General features: G+C 35.6%; 1 protein-coding gene across 7 annotated transcripts in view; it reads left to right on the top strand.

Annotated features, from left to right (window-relative positions):
- Positions 1–20,153, top strand: part of IMMP2L (inner mitochondrial membrane peptidase subunit 2) — a 498,017-nt gene that overhangs the window by 73,445 nt on the left and 404,419 nt on the right. Inside the window, exons 4-5 of one of the 7 annotated variants that reach the window (XM_063323178.1) lie at positions 2,352–2,462; positions 7,788–9,199. The exons of 4 other annotated variants lie outside the window; for them this stretch is intronic. In XM_063323178.1, the coding sequence (XP_063179248.1) occupies positions 2,352–2,451 (100 nt within the window). In that variant the 3' untranslated portion in view covers positions 2,452–2,462; positions 7,788–9,199. Of the gene's footprint in view, positions 1–2,351; positions 2,463–7,787; positions 9,200–20,153 lie in introns of those variants that run through there. 2 more of the 7 variants (XM_063323180.1, XM_063323179.1) reach the window with 2 other exon arrangements.

Here is a 20,153-nt window from a genome sequence, read left to right as displayed (position 1 = left end):
GCTCATTAGGAACCAATATCCTGTAAAGCCCAGGAGGAAAATTTAATGTTATCTGTAGCACAGGGTGTATTCAAACATCTGTTCATTGCAGAGCAATGGACCACAGAATATGCTTCAGATGTCCAGGTATAAAATGATCCTCTATAGGCTGAAACGTGCTTCAGCCTAGACTTTAAATGAAGTGCAACCAAAATACTTTACTCTAATAGCGGACCTCATCAGTGCTTCCTTTATATGCCTGTATACACAAATTATTTATGTTATGGTTATGATTCCTGTCAGCTGTGCAAAGGAGATGATTAGATCCTGAGTGATCCTTAATTTTTGTATTTATTTTGATCACCTGTTGAAAAATACAACTGCTTCAGGTTTTATTCTCAGATGGGAACTGCTAATTTTCTGTCAAGTGAATGCTAAATAAAGCTGTTAGTTCTGACAACTGAAATCCTTTCTCATTACATGTTGTGAATATACAAAAAAAACCACGAGTAAATGGTTTTTCTTTTCCTTTGGATGGTTGTTTGGCTTAAGACAGTAAAAGTATTCCATCTTCTGAGGTCAGGGATGAAATCAGAATGACAAGACATCAGTGTGATGAAACACCACACTTGGTCTACGTTTCACAGATTGAACGGAGTTTTAGGAAAACAACACCTGGCTCTGAAATTCATTGAGATAAAAATAGTTGGAGGCTGGGAGAATATGGAGTCAAGCAGGAGGGAAACATGATACAGGCTTTCCTTGTCTTAAATACTGCGATGCCAAGCTAGATGAGATCTTTGATCAGGTCCAGTATGGCTGTTCTTATATTTTGAAATATTTAAGATAAAAATGGTATAAAATGGTTGTTTGAAGAGTCATACCTTCCTCATTTTGCTTAGTTGCAAAAAAGGTTTTCTTTTCCTTTTGTGTCTTTTAGACATGCTGGACAACTGATGCACTGAAACAGTTATGTTTTAGATATGAAAATGTCTTGTCTGATTTTGTGTTTAGGTAATGTATCCTTTCATAACTTGTCTGTGGAACGGAGTTTCTACTTCTAATCAGGTATTGAAAAAAAAATCTGCTGCTGCTATTTGGTATTTTGTTTCTCTCTCATCGTTCATTGGAGCATGGCAAGACAACTGGTTCAATGGGGTGCCCTTGTTCTGGTGGGGTAGTTCCCGTCAGAGGAAATGCAAATGAAAAGGGTCATAAAATGGCTTGTGTTCACTTCCTGATTTGAAATGTAAATGTACTGCTGAAAGTCTACCACTGGCATTCCCGGAGATAGGAATCAAACAGCTTTCTGCAGTGCGGGCGTAACAGCACAAAGTATCTTTTGAGAGACTGATTCATAAACTGGAAATGCTGTTTGAGAGTGACAGGCAAAGTGCAGTCCGTCTTCTCTAGAACTGTACGGCATGGTAAGCCAGGAGAAGTGTGATCTATAAAACATGTAAAGAAGTGCAAAAGTTAAACGTCATCTGGTATCTTAATCCTTTTTCTCTTTGCTATGTTAGAAAATACAGAAGTGGGGTTTTTTTAATCCTCAGCCCGTTCTCTGTCATAGCCATGTGCCCTGGAATGGAAACCTCTAGCAGGATGTGGAATGCAGTTGGATCTACTAAGCATTCATTTAGTGAACAGGGGTGTTACCACCTGGGAATTCAGACTTTCTTCAAGTAAGGGTGGAGCAAAAATGATTCCCACGGAAAGACTGAATGGAGGATTGGGGGTTTGGGCTGCTTTGGCACTGCAACAACTGCCAGCTTGGAAGCAAATCCTAGGACTGACTGGGCACTATGTTTCTTTGTCTTCTTCTACCCACCCATCTGCCAAGTTTCAGATTCCAATTTTAAATGAATTACATTATAAAACCTGGTACGTCTTGCTGTAAGCATACCTTAACATTATATATAGGTTTAAAAATTAATGAGAGTTGCGCATATATATGCTAATAGGTATTTAAAAAGTAGTTTTTATTACTACAATGCAGTAGCATAGAAGGAGTTCAGGACTTTGAAATTCAACCAGAAGGCTTTGTTTCAAGTTAAATGATTTATATGCAGTCTGTACACCAGCATACAATATCTATATACCTCTTGGAAAGGAGTATACGCTACATGCTGGTTTAAAAGGTCAGATATAAAGAGACAGGAAGAAAATAAAGATTAATATCATGAATGTGGATTCATGACCCATCAGTCATTCTGACTGATAGAGGAAGTGAAAAAATAAAACTATAAATATTCTTTGATTTTTCTTTAGTGCTTTTCAATTTAGTTTTGGTACACCTATACTGTAGTCGTATTTATACTGATACTGACTGTAACTACCGAGTTCTCATCATGCCTGCTTCTTCTTCTTAGGTTGGTGACCATGTACTGGTTTGGGATTTGCCTTTTGTACCCTTTAGGAGCTGACGGTGATTGTGATCGTTTGTTGTTCCATCCTATCCTGCTTCTCTGAGCCTTTAGGAGGTGCTCACTCTCTCTTGTTTCTTCACCTGGGTGACTCCAACCCCGTTCTTTACCTTCCATCATCATCTTTTAATGGTTTGAATCTGCAGATCTTTTGTTTAATTCACAGTGGCCTGTCACTCGTTTTAGCCTGTTCTTTGTTTTTCTAATTAGTGTGTGCTGTGAAGTTGTGTGTAGAGGGTCTTTAAGGCCTATTAATGTCATTTTCACCGATACATGCATTCATATAGACCTTCTTTTGTCATTCCTTTTTATTATTTCCTTCCACTCCGCTGCATTCCCATTAATTCTCCATTCATACCGGTATTACCATTTCTAATACAAATCTCTATGGCTGTATGTTTCTCGTAGCATGTGCTTACTTTAACTTTTTTTATACCTCTGTACTAGAAAACAGCCAGGATACTAAAACTTAGAGAATGCCATTGCAGCTAGTGGTAAATGTTTTCGCTGTTAATATAAGTGAAAAGTTGCCATACTGGGTCAATCAGTGTGATATTTTATCCAAGGCCAATATTTTGGATCAGTTGTACCTTTAAAATCAATAGAATGATGAGGAACAAAAGATAACAGAAAAATATTTTCCCATCCCCAAACAAAGGTGTGTAATATAACAGCACATCAATTTAAGAATATTACTAAAACTGTCCCATTTTTTAACTGTAATGAACTTTTAATCCATTATGAGACTTTGGGTCTCCATTGGGATGAAAAGATATACTGAATCTCTGAATATTGTTTTCCTTTTTTTTTTTTTTTTTTTGTTTCCTGCTTCTGGCAATGTATGGAACTAGTCCTCCAGGATCAGTAAGACTGTTGGAAAGACAAAATTAGTTTGGTTGTTAATGGCCCCAGGAGGCGGCAGGCACATCCAGGGATTCCTGAAGCATCTCAAAACCATCTCCCTCTCTCTTGGTGGGCATTGAATGGGACCTGGAAGGAATAGTTATGCTGTGAGACATTGTTTCTTGGTAATCTTATGCAGCTGGCTGTGTTGCCTGTACACAGAAACAACAGGCTAGGGATGAAGGCAAGGCAGCAGTTCTGTACCTGAAGGTACAGTCCCCATTTTTTCTATCTGAGTGTGCTAATGCAGGCATATGCTTAATCCGTGCAGAACTTTTCCAGCCTGACAGATGGTATGGATGTGAAAGGCAGGAGAATGCCTTTTCAGTCACATTTTCATCTTTTAGACAAACCTGAAGTAGTTTAAAGTTTGAACAGCAATTGCTGCTATTTTTTTTAATAAGTGAATCAGAGTCTCTCTATTTTCTTTTATAAAAGATACCATAAACTATTAATTATAGAAAGAAGTATAGAAACTTCTGTGCTTTAGTGTATCTTTTTTAATATTAACTGTATCACGTATGTCTCTTTGTGTTTCTTAATTTTAGAGACAAGAAGTTGAAAAAAATTACATTTCTGTTTTCAACTAGATTGAACACACTGCCTGATGAAACGTCTGTATGAAAAAGTGCAGGTTTCTGTGACTTGACTTCAGTAAGGGGATGACATTTTCCCTCCCTTTCCAATCTACTAGTTGAATTGTGTCCGCAAAGAGCAACTTTTCTGTTTGTGTTCTAAATCTCAGTTTGTAGCTTAGCTGGTAATCTGCGGTTGCCCGTCATCAGGTCTTGGATTCTGTTTGTTAAACGACCTGTAAGCTCTTAGGACACTGTAAACTGATTGCTTTGAAGACGGTTGCACAGGTGCAGGGAATATAACCAATTTTTATCATTATTGAACTGGAGCAAAATAAGACGGCTTGAAGATTCGGGAAACTCTTGAATTTGTGATTTTGAATTTGAGGACTGATTACTGCATGAACTGTTAACCACTTCTTGACTTCAAAGAATCTCCAAAAAAATGAATTAGTTACTCAACATCATCCCAGTACACTACATAAATGAGATGCAGTGATAGAACCTCTGTATCAGTTCTTTGAAGCAGGACTCCTATTTTCTTTTAGATTTGAGCCACGTGTAGCATACGAGTAGCATTGTGTGAAGCTCAGTCTGCAATAAGTAGGCAATGTTGTGAATATATAGCACACAGTAATTCAGTTTTCATGTTTTCATGAAAGAAGCATTTCTATATTTATGAAAGATTAGTCAGATTATCTGTTTTTGTTGTCATCATCATCGCCTACTAAGAATGGATAAGGATGGCAAATCTTCCTAGCTGTCTATCTGGTGAGTTTTTACTTGACCAATCCCACAAGATATTCTTCAGCTTGGAAACTATATGATACCTTATATTAATTTCACAAATTTATACTGTAGTGTTTTTATATTTTAGTGCTAATCCAACTCAAAAATGCACTGTTAGATTTCAACAAATGTTGAATTGATTAATGTGCAGTGGTTGTATATATTTCTTGTAATTGAAATTATCCATAAAAATAATGCTAAATAACTTTGGAAATTGCTTCAGAATAATAACGAATGTTATTGATGCATTGTAAAATGAATGGAATTATTTGTCTAATTGAAACATTCTCCCTTGGGTTTGGGAAAATAGCAGCATTTCTATAATATATTTTTGCATAAATTATCAATATGCCCGTTCAGATTGAATCCAATTAAGTTTTGGAATTTCATGGAATTTAAATTTATGCTTCCATATGTGAATAATAAAGACATGAAAGAGAGTTATTATTTGAGGTTTTAATAATATGTGGTTTCTTGATACCTTCATTCTATTAAAAAATAAAGTACAATACATGGCCTTTTGCACTGGTGTTCTACTGGGGCTAAGAGACAAGAGCCAAATTCAAGAAAGGGTTTGGTGGCCAAAAATCATGAAGCAGGATTAAGCACTAAATTCAGGAAATCATGTGCAATGATCTTAGGCACTTAAGAAGTTAAGGGCAAAACATATTTAACAAACAGGGCTTTACACATAATATATAATATCAGACATGTCTAGTAATGCCATAATTCTTAATTTGCAGTGTGCTTGTCTTCCTTCTGATGGTATTTAGGATTCAGAAAGTATACATCTTTGTTCTGAAGTTCAGTGAAAAGTTGTTGCATCCAAAACATAAGCAGAGATGATCTTTTGTATAGCAGCTCAGAAGTTGATATCTGCTCAGTTTGGGGGTCATGTGCACACCTCAGCTTGAAGGTGTTTGAGGCAACATCCTAGTATTTCCTTCAGAAATTATCCATGTGCCTTTATTTGAGGCCATAGCCAAGAACAGGAGGATACTTCTGACTCTGATTTATTTCGTGGGTAGAGCTTCCACACCCTGCTGGAAAACAGAGAAGCTTAGTTCTAATCATTTGGTCACTTCCCTGGGTCTATATTCTCCTAAGAAGGATTTTATGTGTTTCTTGTAATACCTAGAATAATGTCTTACTAAAACTCCAAGTAAGATTCTTATCTGAACAACTGTTACTAACACTGTGTGTTATTTGGAATTAATTATATCTGCAGGTGGTTGAGTGATCAAGTTCCCCAAATAAACAGTCTCAAGATAAAGAAAACTATAGATATGGCTACCTAGATGTTTTTGGAGTTAGGCATTTGCTTCATATAATCAGTTGGTTCACAATTAAGGATATGCATCAGTGAAGACAGGCGCATAATGAAGACAAAGAATGGCTGCGAAGGCTTCCTGATCTTAATATGAAAGAATTAATTTAATTAACTCAAATATAGGAAGCTCTGGCAGTTATTAAAAGGCTTGGAAATCTAAACAGACTTTTGTATACTGGTGGCCTGAAGAGGCCTGCAATTTTGTATTACATGTTACAGATGCTTTCAGATTTTGTACAGAAGGTTTGGATATAAAATTCAGTAGATCAGCTGCTATCAATCAAATATATTGATGCAAGTTTGAGGAAAATCTGTTTCTTTCAACTTCCAGCCACAAGAAAAGAAGGGTCACCCTGTCGATGGAATTGCATTCATAGATTTGTAACAAAATATGTCAGAGAATGTATAATTAAGGGTTACTGAAGCTGTGAGGTGTGCCTCACCAAGTCCAAAGGATTCTTTATATATTGAGCTGTGTACACTTCTGAGGCAGAAGGGACACTAATACTTTTTGTATGAGAGATGGGAGAAGAAAAAAGTCAAGAAACTAGGGACAGAGGGGGCTCTGGAAGCTATGGTGCCTGACACAGTGTCCAGAGAAAGGATCTGGAATGAAATTGGTGAAATAGAAGTGGAAATTTCTCTCTAGTTGGTGGAGGAAGCAGCAAGTGCTATAAGGTGATGTGAGATGATGGGGTGATATAAGATGATCTGACCTGGCCAGTGCTTATGCTGGTTTGTAAACTACTGTTTTAAATTACTTAGAAAAACATGCTGTTTTGATGATCCCTTACCTTCCTAGGCACGCTGTTTCAAACCTTACTTATCATTAGAAATATAATTTTTTTTTCTCAGTTTCTTGTCTTAATGTCTACTGGTGCCATTTCAGGCCGTTGCTTTTTAGCTCATGTGCAATGGAAATGAAGAACTCCTTATTACCCTCCTCTTTACAGTACCTTTGTGTTTATTTGAAGAATTCAATATTTTAAGTCTTTGCTTCAATCACCTTGTTATATTAAACAAAGTCAACTAATTCTATATTTTTCTTGTATGTCATATTTGTAGTCTTTTAATTGTTCTTACTGCTCTTCTCTGGACTTTTGGATTCTTTGCAGTTTGTCCAAATTTTTCTGGAATTGTACTACCCAAAATAGGACTCAGTATTTCACCCAAGAACTTAATAGTACTGAATACAGTGGAAAAATTGCTCCATGCATTATAGAATCATAGGATGGTTTGGGTTGGAAGGGACCTTAAAGATCATCTGGTTCCAACCCCACTGCCATAGGCCAGGACACCTTCCACCAGATCAGGTTGCTTAAACATGGCCTTGAACAGATTATATGTCATCTAAAAAGCGATTGTCCATTGCTATTGGTAAAACAAATAATTGATGGTCATACCCAGGCTTACTATTGATAGGAATTATTTTAGCTAGTAGTACACTACTTCCCTGAGTTTAGAAAAGGATGGCACTTTCATTCTAACAAGCATGACATGATGTCTAATGAGTATTTTATAATGTACATTCTGGAGAGTGTTCTTCACTCCTTTCTTTCATTGTCACTGTCTTCCTTGACATTTCACATAGTTTACCCTTTTATTTATGATGGCTGTCAACTCTGTGAGTAATTAGATCCCAGGTTCTTTTTTTTCCCCAGTGTGTCCCAAATTATCCCTGTTAAAGGATCAACCATATTTCTTTTTTAAAACAGCATTACAGTGCTGACTCATGTTCAGTTTGTAAAATTCTTTGCCCCTAATACTTTATTTTTCCTATTGCAGAGAGGAATAGTATCTCTACTCAAATGGAAGGCAGCAGTTCTCATCTCTGATGGTAGGCACCCACTCTTCTGTAAAAGAGAATTTATACTTTGCGCAATACCGTCCCGAACAAGAGACTGTGGATATCAAAGATCTTGAAAGTATGGTCTGAAAGAAACAAAAGACATAAACATATTTCTTACAATATTAATTGTGTGTTTCCAGGCATTATTGGAGCTCAAGATAAATCATTCTATGTTATCTTATTTGCTGAGCCTTTTCAGAGCAAGTTTTGCCGGTGGCAATCACTATTCAAATAATTAGAAGTTTTTCTTAGCTGATGTATTAGAGGCAACGACATTCAGATCATTAACGATGGGATCCGTCTTAAGTAGCTCTAGACATCTAGAAGCAGTCATCTGGGCTCCTGTAATACTCAACAGAAAGGAAATACCACCTTCAGTGGTTAATTCATCACCCTGTAAGATTGCTAAGTAAAGCTGCATGAATCATTTCAAAGGTATTTCTCTTTTTCTTCACTGACTGAAGAGAGGATTTAGATCTCTAGCATAAACCATGTGTCAACTTCAGATGCTTAAGGTCAGTCGAGGTAAATCCCTGTGTGGTTTAGAAATTGTTGTTTGCAAACATCCATGAAGCCAGAGTGGCTATAGTATAAACATCTCTACCTATGAAGTTTGTATTCATTTATATTTTTAAAGAGGGATTATGGATTTACATGTATATAGTAATGTCACATGCAAACAGATTCTCAAAATATTTTTGTTTATTGATAACATTAAAATGTAGACTTCTAAAGAATATGCCGTGTTGTGTGTGACAGTTTAAGGACATTTTCAGTATCTTCTCTATATATTTGTGTAATATTCTGATCATGAGAGTTTTGAGTATTTGTTCAGAAAGTTCACACAATTAAAGAATATTATTATCTCCAGTTTTAAATTCACTTTAGCTGGTACTGTTTTTCAGAAATTCATTGTGGTGAGCAAGAAACGATGATGGATTCTAAATAAACAGTTATTCAACTATGCTTCTAACAATTAAAACTAAAAGAAAATTTCAGATATTCAGTCAGGCTGATTTTGCAGCCAGGGCTTGCTCATTACTGAGAACTTCTTACACATAATGAAGAAGGAAAGAAATAGGAACCTGGACTCAAGAGAAATTCTGAGGAGGTGATACTTGTTTACTATTGCTGCTGGCGTGATCGTATCTTTTATCTTCTGCTACTGCTTTGCTTTCCAGTAAGGAGTGATAACGAAGGCTTATTTTTTATTTTTAAAGGATTTACTGCATACCCTGAAAGATGTGAGGATGAAAGATTTCGGATAGAACCAGTACATTAGTCCTGTTATAAATGCACTGTTGTCATTATCTTATGTGTATAATGAAATGGAAATCACAGAAAATAAACTAAGTCATAGCTCAATGTTTACTAGAGGCTGGATGTGAATCTGTGTGTTTTGGAGTTCTATTTCTGACCAACACACCAAATCTTTCCTGTGATTCCATTTAAAGTGGCACCTGCGTTATAGTTTTGACTGGATTTGTGCTGCCTCAGAAGCAGGACATAAATTATGCACATCAAATTATTAGAAAAAATAAAAGTTTCTGCTGATTAAAACAGGCAATAAAAATGTAATATGCCTTATTGCCACAGGAAATCAAGGAAATTTGTAACTGCTGGCTCCCTTTGATAATGATCTCTGATTTCTATCTGTTTGTAAAATATATAAATCTGTGTATTTTCTAAACTTCATCTTGCCCTCTCATTGAGGTATAGCATACACTACCACTTGGGACACCTCTGAATCTGTCGGGCAGAATCAGTGGTTGTGATTTTGTGCACTGATTTTTTTGGTATGGAGAGTTAATCTTGAATAAATATATAAGTATATAAGCAGGTTGAAGGGCATGTTAAAGTTCCATATGAAACAGTTACATGGGAATTTGCTGCAGTGATTTCTCCATTGTTTAATGATAAACAGGTATGCACATCATTCCCCTTGCTATACATTGTGTTCTGACCTTTCAATATTATATAGAACCCACCCAGACACACACATTAATTCTGTCCAAAATCCAAATGTTATCTAATCCAAGAAGCGATATACTTCTAATTTATCTGTATTGATTCGAGGCACAGGTCATCGATACATGCAATACTGCTTGTAGTTGGATGGTTTTTTTGCTTGGGATGGGCTGGGATGTTGGGAAGGCTTTGCCTTGTCCTTGAGTTTTGAATTATTTTTGAGACATGTAAATGCTTTGGCAATTTTCCAGTTCCTGCTTGAGATAGGAGGCTCGATCTGGGATTCTGAAATGTCAGAAGAACTATGAGGTATTGCTTTCTGATTAATATTTCAGGTTAATAATCTGGTCAGCAGTGTAAGGCATATAAATGTGCATTGTGATTAAATTCCATTTCAATAGAAAATTTCAGATACAGTTTTTTAAAAAGGCCAGGGGAGCATGTCAATGAAGAAAAAGAATATATTCCAGAATGTTCAAGTCTATATTCAGATCTTTGCAAGACTTAACTTAGATTCAGACAATGATTGAAGCATTATAATGTGCATTTAAATTGCAATCTTTAGATACCCTTTGCCAAGTGAAATGAAATATCCAATTTTTATACACAGTGTATGTGAAGAAGGTCCAGGATTGAGATACAAAATTCCAGCTCAATAGGCAGACAAGGATTGAAATTGGTCAGTAATGGCATAAGCCTTTGTCTCCTGGGAATTTGGGCATCTAGTCTAAGCAGCAAGGTTAGCATCTGTGTCTTCTCAAGATCCTAAAATTTGGCCTTACACTCTTCATTTTTTAAAAGAAAAGTCCACCTTTCAAAAATGGAAGAAGGATGGGTAAAGAGGGAGTGAAGTAGTACCGCTTTCCCTTGTGAGGGGCTGCAGCTGACGCCTTCTCTGGCAGAGGAGATTTGACACCCGGGAGTATTCCATGACTATGGTGCCATAGGGTATTCTGGGATAAAGGTTTCTTCTGTTCTGCAAGCTTTAGCAACTCAGGCACTGAGTGAACTGAGGTGCCTGCAGGGCTTTGTGAACATCAGAAGTGTTTAAATGTCGGACTTAAAATCAATGAGGTGCCTTGTCTCCCATGGACTTACTTTACATTTTTCTCCCTGTGAGTACACAAGGAAATACAATGTTATATATGTACAAATTGCTGTTAGTTTAAAAAAATGCACTTCTTTTTTTTTACACTGTTCCATTTTGGTGTTTTTATATTTTATAAGTAGTTAGTGTGTATTATGTTTAAGCTGTAGATTTAAGACCCCTAACACTCAAACTAATTTTTTAAATCTATATACTTTTAATGGACGTCTACCATTACAAATGCTATGTTTGAGTCAACTGACATGTCATCTCTTCTGAGAGCTGGTTATATATCAAAAACTAAAGCTTGAAAAATTCTTAACAGATTTGTGCCAGATTCTCAGGTCATGCAAATTTTGGCCTGTTACCACTGAAATTAATGGAGCTGTACTGAGTAATACAAGCTGTAGATTTGGTTTATTGCTTCCAGGTATATTGAGGATGATGTTAACTCCATCCAAAAATGCTCACTTTCTCTTGTCCAAATTGCTGATACAGTAGGTAGTGCTCTTTGAACTATATTCCTGAATATGAATGTCCTTTTAAATTTGCTGAATATTCTCTTTAAATAACATTCAGAGTCAGAAAGTCACAAGTACAATATCATGTTATACACGCTGTTGAGATCCCCGCTAGCTAGAAAGAGTTAGTGCTCTCTCTGATTAGAGGAAAAGAGATCCTTTTGTCCTCTCTATTCAAGAAAACTAAGTTCTGTCTGAAAAGCCATTCAAATAATAGTTTCTTCATTTTCTTTCTCTTGCTTTAGCCAGGAATTACCTGAACGAGCTGATCATATTAAATAAAATGCAAAAAAAATATCAGAATGTTCCTAATCATTAAAGAAGTTGTCTTTTAGTTTACTCTGATATTTTTTTTTTACTTTATCTTCCTCTATTAGAAATAAGAATCTTTTAATAATGAATGTAACACATTGGGGGAAAAAAAAAGAAGTTTAGAAGTATTTTATAATATTTTTAAATAACATAAGGGGTTTTATTTTAGGTATAGCTTGTTTTAGATACATTTTTGTTGAAGTAGCTAAAGGAAATGACTGACAAATGAGAACTCACAACAGTTTTTGTCTTCGGGGTATTGATCAGTACTTGAAAAATGTTTACTCAGTTCACTTCATGTATTTTCAGATAATGGAGGAAATACATTTAAGAATGGTATATTGTCTTACTCCGTTTGGAAACTAAGTTTTGTATTTAAGTATTCTGTTTACTAAAAAAAAGGGTTTTTAATCCACATACTTAGAAAAGCATTGCAGACCTTTGTTTGAAAATGCATAATATCTTGTAATATAGTATTGCCATACATAATTAATAAAATTCATTGAAATTGTTCTTTTATTTGTAGACCACCTTAAGAAAACCACATTAGAATTACATCTTCCCTAATAGAAGGTGTTTTAAATCTGTAATCTAATTGAAACGCGTATGGTCACATGAGGTTAAATAGTCCTGAGTAATGTATAAAACATGGGTAGAAATTCTCAGAGAAATCAGCTTTTTTCCGGGCAATCTTAAAATAATGCTGCTGGAAGAATATTTTTCTTGGAAGAGAAAATCGGATTTTTAATTCGGTAAATATATTGTGACTATGAACTAAATGTTGCTGGATTTAAATGTTCAGCATACATCTACTGGTTAAAAGCTGAATTTCAGATAAACACTTTTATGTTCTGTGAAATCATTTGGAATTTCAGGTTCCTTTTTGCCACAGACTTGGATAGATCCTGGTATTGTAATCTTGGCCAAGAAACTGTTTTGACGTATGCAAAGCAGCTTCCACTTATTTACAGAGGGCTGTGCGAAGGCTGTGTGAGGGATGATGCTGGGTAGACAGTGTGTGTAATTTGAAGAGAGCACGTAGGGAATTGTTGGAGAATGATAGAGCCTTAACTGCCCTTCGCAGCTGTGAGTCTCTGTTGCGCTATAGGATGATGTGATGATTCCAGAAGCTACAATTTATAATATACACTTCTGCTGTGGCAACTTTGATGTGCTTAGGTCCTGTCTTTATCCAGATATTGTCATTAGCAATTACCTTGCATCTGTTCTGTAAATTTATAATAGTAAACCCAAACAACCCAAAGCTTGTCTTGCTCACAAAAAATCCATATACTAAATTGTTTTAATGAAACGCCTTTAATTTTCCGAGAGTAAGATAAGTTGTGGTCTAATAACTTGTAAGACGAGTTACCAACCATGGCCACTTTGATACAGGTGTGTAAGATATTTGCAGTTACATGGTTCATAACGTTTGAGACTGGCCAGCTCATCTGCCAGATGGGCTTCTGTTTTGGGCAGAATACACTGTGAGATTGAGCAGAACGTAAGCATGCGTGAGAACAATTAGATTTTCCAAAGTTGTACAAAACCATTTCAACCCTCTCCCCTCCAACAAATGGATGTGTTTACTTTTGCTTTGAAAAACCTCATTTAGATAATCTCTTTGTACCTTTCCTTTGAAAATCTGTGCATCAACATTATCTTTCTTTTTAGGGAATTCATACTATATTTCTCTGTGCGTGTGGATTTTCCCCTTGTTGAATTTAACAGACCATAATGAGTTGTATTCCATTGAATCAGTATGTTTCATTTCATGGATTATTATTGAAGTACTGGAGTGTGGTGGCTGTCTCTGGGCTGTTAGGTTTATCAGGATAATCTAGCTACTTAAGAAATATTAAAATGGCATACCAAAATCTTGTGAAATCTTCATTGAAGAAAATTAGTGCAGGTTCTACCTTGGTAAAAAACCTAATTAAAGCTAATGAGGGACTATTAGAGGGAGAGTAGAATCAGAAATGTTTTAAGCCCTCATCTAGTTTTTAAGAGGAGGGATGAGAATTTTAAAGAAAGAGGCAACCTCATGCTAGTTTACAGTTTTTTTTAGTGTTGAAGATAACAATTTTCTGTGAATGAATCACAGAAATAGTTGAATCTGGCTGTATTACTGCAACTGAGCTTTTTAATCTTATGTGATCAATTTTATTGTCCATTATATTTGCATAGAGTTGAGCTAAATACCAGTTTACAAGCAACTGTAATAGTATACAGATCATCTATTTCTGTGTTACTTTTTTCAATGATTAAGTATTTAGTCTGTTTAAATACTAGCTGATTGGGTTAACAGGTTGGCAAAAATTTCTTTCTGTTTCTTAGTGCACAATTTGGTTGGTTGGTTTTATCGATACATTGGTTTGAGTTTGGTGCAGTGGGTCAGGTCTAGTCAATCTATAGAACCATAGGGCAGAGAATTGAGGGAAAGGAGCTGAGTTAGATGATTTTTTTTTTTCTTGCTTTATTTCAAGCTTATATTATGTGTTTATGTATTGCATTCCCTGCCATCCATTTTCCTCTTCCAGATAGTTGATATTTTGCTTCCTAATGTAAAAGCTGTGAAGATCAGGGAATGCAAGGATGCATACATTTCTGTAAAAATTGATCCATAAGTAATTTTGCAGCATTATTGTCAGACCGTTGGTATCTGCAGACTTTATACTCCAAATAAATCTAAATAATATAACAATAAGATGGATAAAATGAAAAAAGGCTTCATTGTTGTGTTGATTCCTGGTTTCTATCAATATTTCTGTGTTCAGTAATCTTTGTATTTTGTGCAGTATTCTGCTTCTCCTGCAGTATTGATTGCTGTTGTGTGCTGGAATGGCTTAATATCTTCGTAGTGGCCTGTAAGAAGATATGTTTTTGCCCCACATATTACTGCTAAGGAGTAAGATGAGGAATTACGCAAGGGAAAGGAGAAGCAGATGGACAATAAAAATAGAAGGTGAGGAGGCAAAATAAATAGCGGGGAAAAAAGGGTAGTGGAGCTGTATGAGAATGGAACTTATATTGGTGAGAGAAGTGAATGACTACAATTCTCCCATTACACGGATTGTTTTTTGGTGATATGAGTAAGCCAAATGCAGAGTTTCTATTAAGGTTTTCATTGTTTACTTTAATGGTCTCTAAGGTGTACACAGAGAGACTTGGTAATTAGTGTATAAGGCTATGCCATGGCTTTATACAAAGGAATATTAAGCAGGTGGGAGGAAAGTATACATGACTCTCTGTCTAGATTTGTTGTATACATCCTCTTTTCAAAAACCTCACTTGAACGAGGAATCCTAAAGTGGGCTAATAAAAATTTATGCCCTGAAAATTGTTAGCTTACCCTTTACTCATCAGGTATATGACACCTCAGATTATTTCAAAGAATATTAAATAATTTTTGTCTACAGAGTGTCACACGCTTAGAAAATATATGAGACTAATTTTTCAGTAACACATCTATCCAGGGCCTGGAATTTGAGCAGATGAGATCTGTTGTTCCCTTCACTGTGTTTTATTTAGCATACTGTCTTCTTAAGTGTTTCACTATTATCTTCTTATGTTGGTCCCACTGTGTGTATTTAGGGACAGAAATCCTGCGTGCTTTCACTGTTTTCCACTTCATGTTTTCAGTTTCAGAAAAACCACCAGAAAAAGCAGAATACTCAGCAGGTGGAGTCCATTTTCAGACTTTGACTGAATCTTAAAACTTGTCTTAGATTTTATGCCTAGAGGTATTTTTGCATTTTGTTTTCATGGTATGTAATCTTGTTTCTTGGGCTTGAATTTTTCTAGTCTCCTCACTGACCCCTCAATTTCATGTGCTTTGTTGTCTAAGATGATATATATTTCTCCAACTCAGTTATTCATATAGTTAAAAAATACCACCCAACAACAACAACAAAGTGTTTTGCATAAGTGGCTAGAAAGTTACCCAAGTGTTGCTTTTAATCACTCCTATGCCACCATCTGTGTGTAATAAGATCAGGGACATGAGCTGATTTTGTTTTTTTCTTACCTTTGTGGTTATCCCTACTTTAGATTCCTAAGGCTTGCAAAGCACAGTGGCTCATTTTTCAGTGACATGAAAACTATAGGAAGCAAATAACTTGTATTTTAAATCTTAAGTAATAAATATTTTAGATTACTTCAGCTATCTTGCATCTAGACAGTTATGCATCAATAGCTGTTCTGCAGAGGAGCATACATGTTGCATGATTCTGCCTATTCTGCATTTTTATAAATAATTCTTTCAGTTCCCTTTAACTTAGATACATGTCCATTGATAATGTTCCCTTTAATACTAGCCTAGTTTGCTATTCTTCTTCTCTCCCCCCCCCCCCCCCCCCAAAAAAAAATGCCCAGACTGCATGGTTGAAATAAGTGTCTTTCACTCATCTTTTGCCTATAGATTTTGGTTTGTATTCTTGTTCTTTATTTTCCATTATTTTTTAATAAAGGACTTAGGAACTTCAGGCAAGTTGCTTAGATTTGAAAAACTATCCAAGTAGTTGAGTCTTCATTTGGACTTAATAAGTCACGGTTTATAACATGGTCTGTCAGTTCTGCATTGCCTGACTCTCTCCCTTCAATCTTACGCATGTCCGTCTGTTATTTTTTTATCAGGACTGGCTATTAAGGTCCATGAAATCCAGTAGTATCTGTAGTGTAGTGTGAAATGAGTAACTTTATGGGAAAGGTAAGTGTTAACCTTCAAAGTGTACATAATAAAATGGTGTTATGTAGGATTGCTGAAAATAATAAGCACAGAAGTCTTTCTGGTAGATTAAATATTTTACTTATAAAGCATTGCTTATTATTTAGAAATAAATACCCATTTTTTCCTCGTACTTTAAAGAACTACTAATTAAATTACAAGTTTGTAACTTTAGCTTAGTTCACTAAAACAGTACTCTTCTGTTGAATTATTTTTAAAGCTACCATAGTTTCACATCATCTTGTTTTTGTTTGTTTTGGCTTAAAGTTTGAGAGATATGTCAATGTTTCATATGTGTGACATCAGAACACCTATGACATTGAACCTCTTCAACCTTCAAATGGTGTTGGGCTGTCTGCATATTCCATTTTACAAGGTCCTGCCAGTTAAACCAGACATATTGGTTCAGTTTGTTTCATGCAGAGTACTGTGGATTTTCACATTGATAACAATAAATCATTGTTATCAGAATCCCCCTCCAGCGGTTGTTCTTCTGCTCTTGTCCTTTTTTGAAAATCATTTATGATAGTGGTGGCTTCAAAGAGGAGTATCTTAGTTCTGGTGTCGGGGTATGTATAAGATGGAAGGCTTTAGGAATCATAGAACAGTTTGGGCTGGAAGGGACCTTTAAAGGTCATCTAGTCCAACCTCCCTGCAATGAGCAAGGACATCTTCAACTAGATCAGGTTGCGCAGAGTCCCCTCCAACCTGACCTTGAATGTTTCCAGAAATGGGGCATCTACTACGTCTCTCGACAACCCGTTCCAGTATTTAACCACTGTTATTATAAAAAATGTCTTCCTTATATCTAGTCTAAATCTTCCCTCTTTTAATTTAAAGCCATTTCCTCTTGTCCTATTACAACAGGCCCTGCTAAAAAGTCTGTCCCCTTCTTTCCTGTAGGCCCCCTTTAAGTACTGAAAGGCCACAAGGAGGTCTCCCCGGAACCTTCTCTTCTCCAGCACCCCAACTCTTTCAGACCTTTACTCATAAGAGATGTTCCATCCCTCTGAGCACAATGTGCTTCCTGATTGGACTATGTGCTTAGTCCAAAAAATGAAGAGAAAGCCTATTAGGCTTCTGCCATCATTTGCAGGTTGAAAGCTGGAGTATTATGAAGCAATCTGCAACTGTACCAGTTCAACTGTGAGGGAGGATGTCGACTATTTTTTCCTAATATTATGACCTTCATTTCTTAGAAAATACTTTGTATTTATCTGAGATTAAAATCACTATAATTCATGACCTTTAGATCTTTTCAGGCTGTCCGTGGTATCCAAGATAATCTCCAGCGCCCACCCACCTTCCTTTTATTGTTCAAGCCTTCATCCTGTATATTGTTGCTCCTGTATATTGATAAGAATCGTGGAGGTCAAGAAGGACTAGTGTGGGAGAGACTAGTGCTGGGATATATGCAGTCTACTGTCTGAAAGTTTGTATGAACTTTAAAATACACAATTATTTTCCTTTCTTATTAGTTCAATAGTTTGTTTGTTGGCTTGTCTGTATAAGGATGCTATAAATATATTGACATCTGCATTAATTTTGACTAGATTTGTCAGCTGTTTAACCTTTTTGTTGTCTTTTATTAATGTTAAGAAAAACTTCTTACAGCCTTCTTGGGAGTTGACCCAGCACTTTGGATATTGTCAACATTAAACTTTCATATTTGTGCAAGTAGAATTATTGGGTGAAAAACCTAAAAATAGCTAACACCATTTCCTTAGGCTAAAAGTAAGACAGAGCTCCTGGTTAGCAAAACAGTTTGCTTATTTTCTTGTAAGAAGTGGAAATGTGTATTAACAAAGCAAGATATCTTGAAGGATATTTTTAGAACATAAATTCTTCATAAGAAAGCAACCGTGGGCTTTAGAGAAGTGATGCATGAGCTTTCTGAGCTGGGTACACGGCAAAGACACCACAAAAAATACGTTACAGGGTTTTTATACTTTCATTGGCAACATCCTTTTAAAATGACACAAATTTAAGGTAGTAATTGAATTTAGGACGGATAGGATGCAGGAATATAGGGGAGTAATGCAGAATGCTTTTTCAGAAGACTAATTATAAGTCTACTTGGCAAAGTAGGGTACAAAAATAGGTATTATAAGTGTCCTACCTTCACATAGAGTCTTCCTTAAATGTGTTTTTTTTAACATAGTCGTCTGTGTCACAACGAGACAAATGTCATCTTCTATGATTGCATGGGTTTGTTTCTTTATATTTTGTATACTTGTTCTTGCAATATTGTTAATTGTATCTGCTGCTAAAATAAAATTGTTATGCATGTTGCTTCAGGAACTGGTCTCTAGGCCTTTCTAATTTCCATGCTGTGTTGATTTAATCATTCAAATGATACACACTGAAGTGACTGTTGTACTGTAACAGTGACAGTGATAGTCAAGAGAACTAATAAATATGGTTAGACAAATCAGACTTTTCTGATGGTAGTGCATTTTGTACATCTTTTGAAATTCCTAGGGTAACTTCAAAGAAACCCTCAAGTATCTTCCCTTTAAGGATTCTGGAGCATCAGGTCTTTTATCTCAGAGTTACCTCTGGTGCCAGCGTACAGAAAATATAGCTTCAAGTGTTTGTTATTGCATATTTTTCACCTTTAAAAAAAAAGTGTTCTCTGCAGGCAATCATTTATAGCTTAAGGAAAACTTCGTTTTGCTCAGTAGTTAAAGGTTTGAATTCTACTGGGAGATTGATGCTTGAATGTAAGTACCTACTTCTCGGTATCTGGGAAGTTAGGTGTGTAAAGTCCTGTGATGTACAGTGGAGATCTAGTCAAGCCTATTAATACAGGCTAGAAAGTAATGGGTGCTTTCATGTAGACACTTGAATTCAGGTTTCTGAACTCAGAACTGAAGTGTCTTAGTCTTTTTCTTAGGAGAGGCCTGTGCCAGACATCATTATTCTTTTGTTGAAAAGTCATGTATATATGTAATTGAATTTGTGTTTGAGAGAGGAAGGTGAACCTTCTGCTCTTATTGGAGTATTTTAAAAGTAGCTAACTTCAAAAATGTATTTTGACAGCTTTGTTTCAAGAGGGATTGTTTGAGTTTTCTATAACTCTTTTCATTTATGCAATTGTAATCCGAAATGAGCAGTCAACAAGTTATATCAACAAGTTATGTCAACAAGACAATAGCTAAAAATTGATATATACCTTGATTTATGTTTCCAGTAAAGTTTTGGAAAGTTTTTTTTCTTTAAAAACATCAGATTACTGTATTTTTCAATTAGAAACCCTTTCCTTTTGAGTCTTTATGATTTATAGAATATTAAAAAATTAATGGTAACACGAGCTGTAGAAATATTCATTTCACCCCTGTTATTAACATAGAAATGAAAAGTGCACTAACAAAAATCATACAGAATCTTTAATGTCTTCTGTAAACTATTCATTTCAAGAAAGCTGGAAAGTCTATTTCTGATATTTTGAACTTTACTATCTTATGGATTTTCTCCAGCTGATTTATTTAATTTGCTGTTTTATCTTCAATTTATAAGAACAATTTGATCCTTTGAAAGGTATGTCTCCCACTGAAATGTCAAGGTTTCTGCTCTCAGTATAGTTTTTACTTTAGACGTAGTGAATTGATTTTCACTTTAGTATCATGTTGCATTCAGTTTTTTAAACTTCCCGTATCAGAAAACCTGCTTTTATTTTTTCTGCAAG

Source organism: Chroicocephalus ridibundus, chromosome 1 (genome assembly GCF_963924245.1).
Source record: "Chroicocephalus ridibundus chromosome 1, bChrRid1.1, whole genome shotgun sequence".
In the NCBI taxonomy this organism is placed as follows: domain Eukaryota; kingdom Metazoa; phylum Chordata; class Aves; order Charadriiformes; family Laridae; genus Chroicocephalus; species Chroicocephalus ridibundus.
This window is presented reverse-complemented; position numbering and strand designations above follow the sequence as displayed.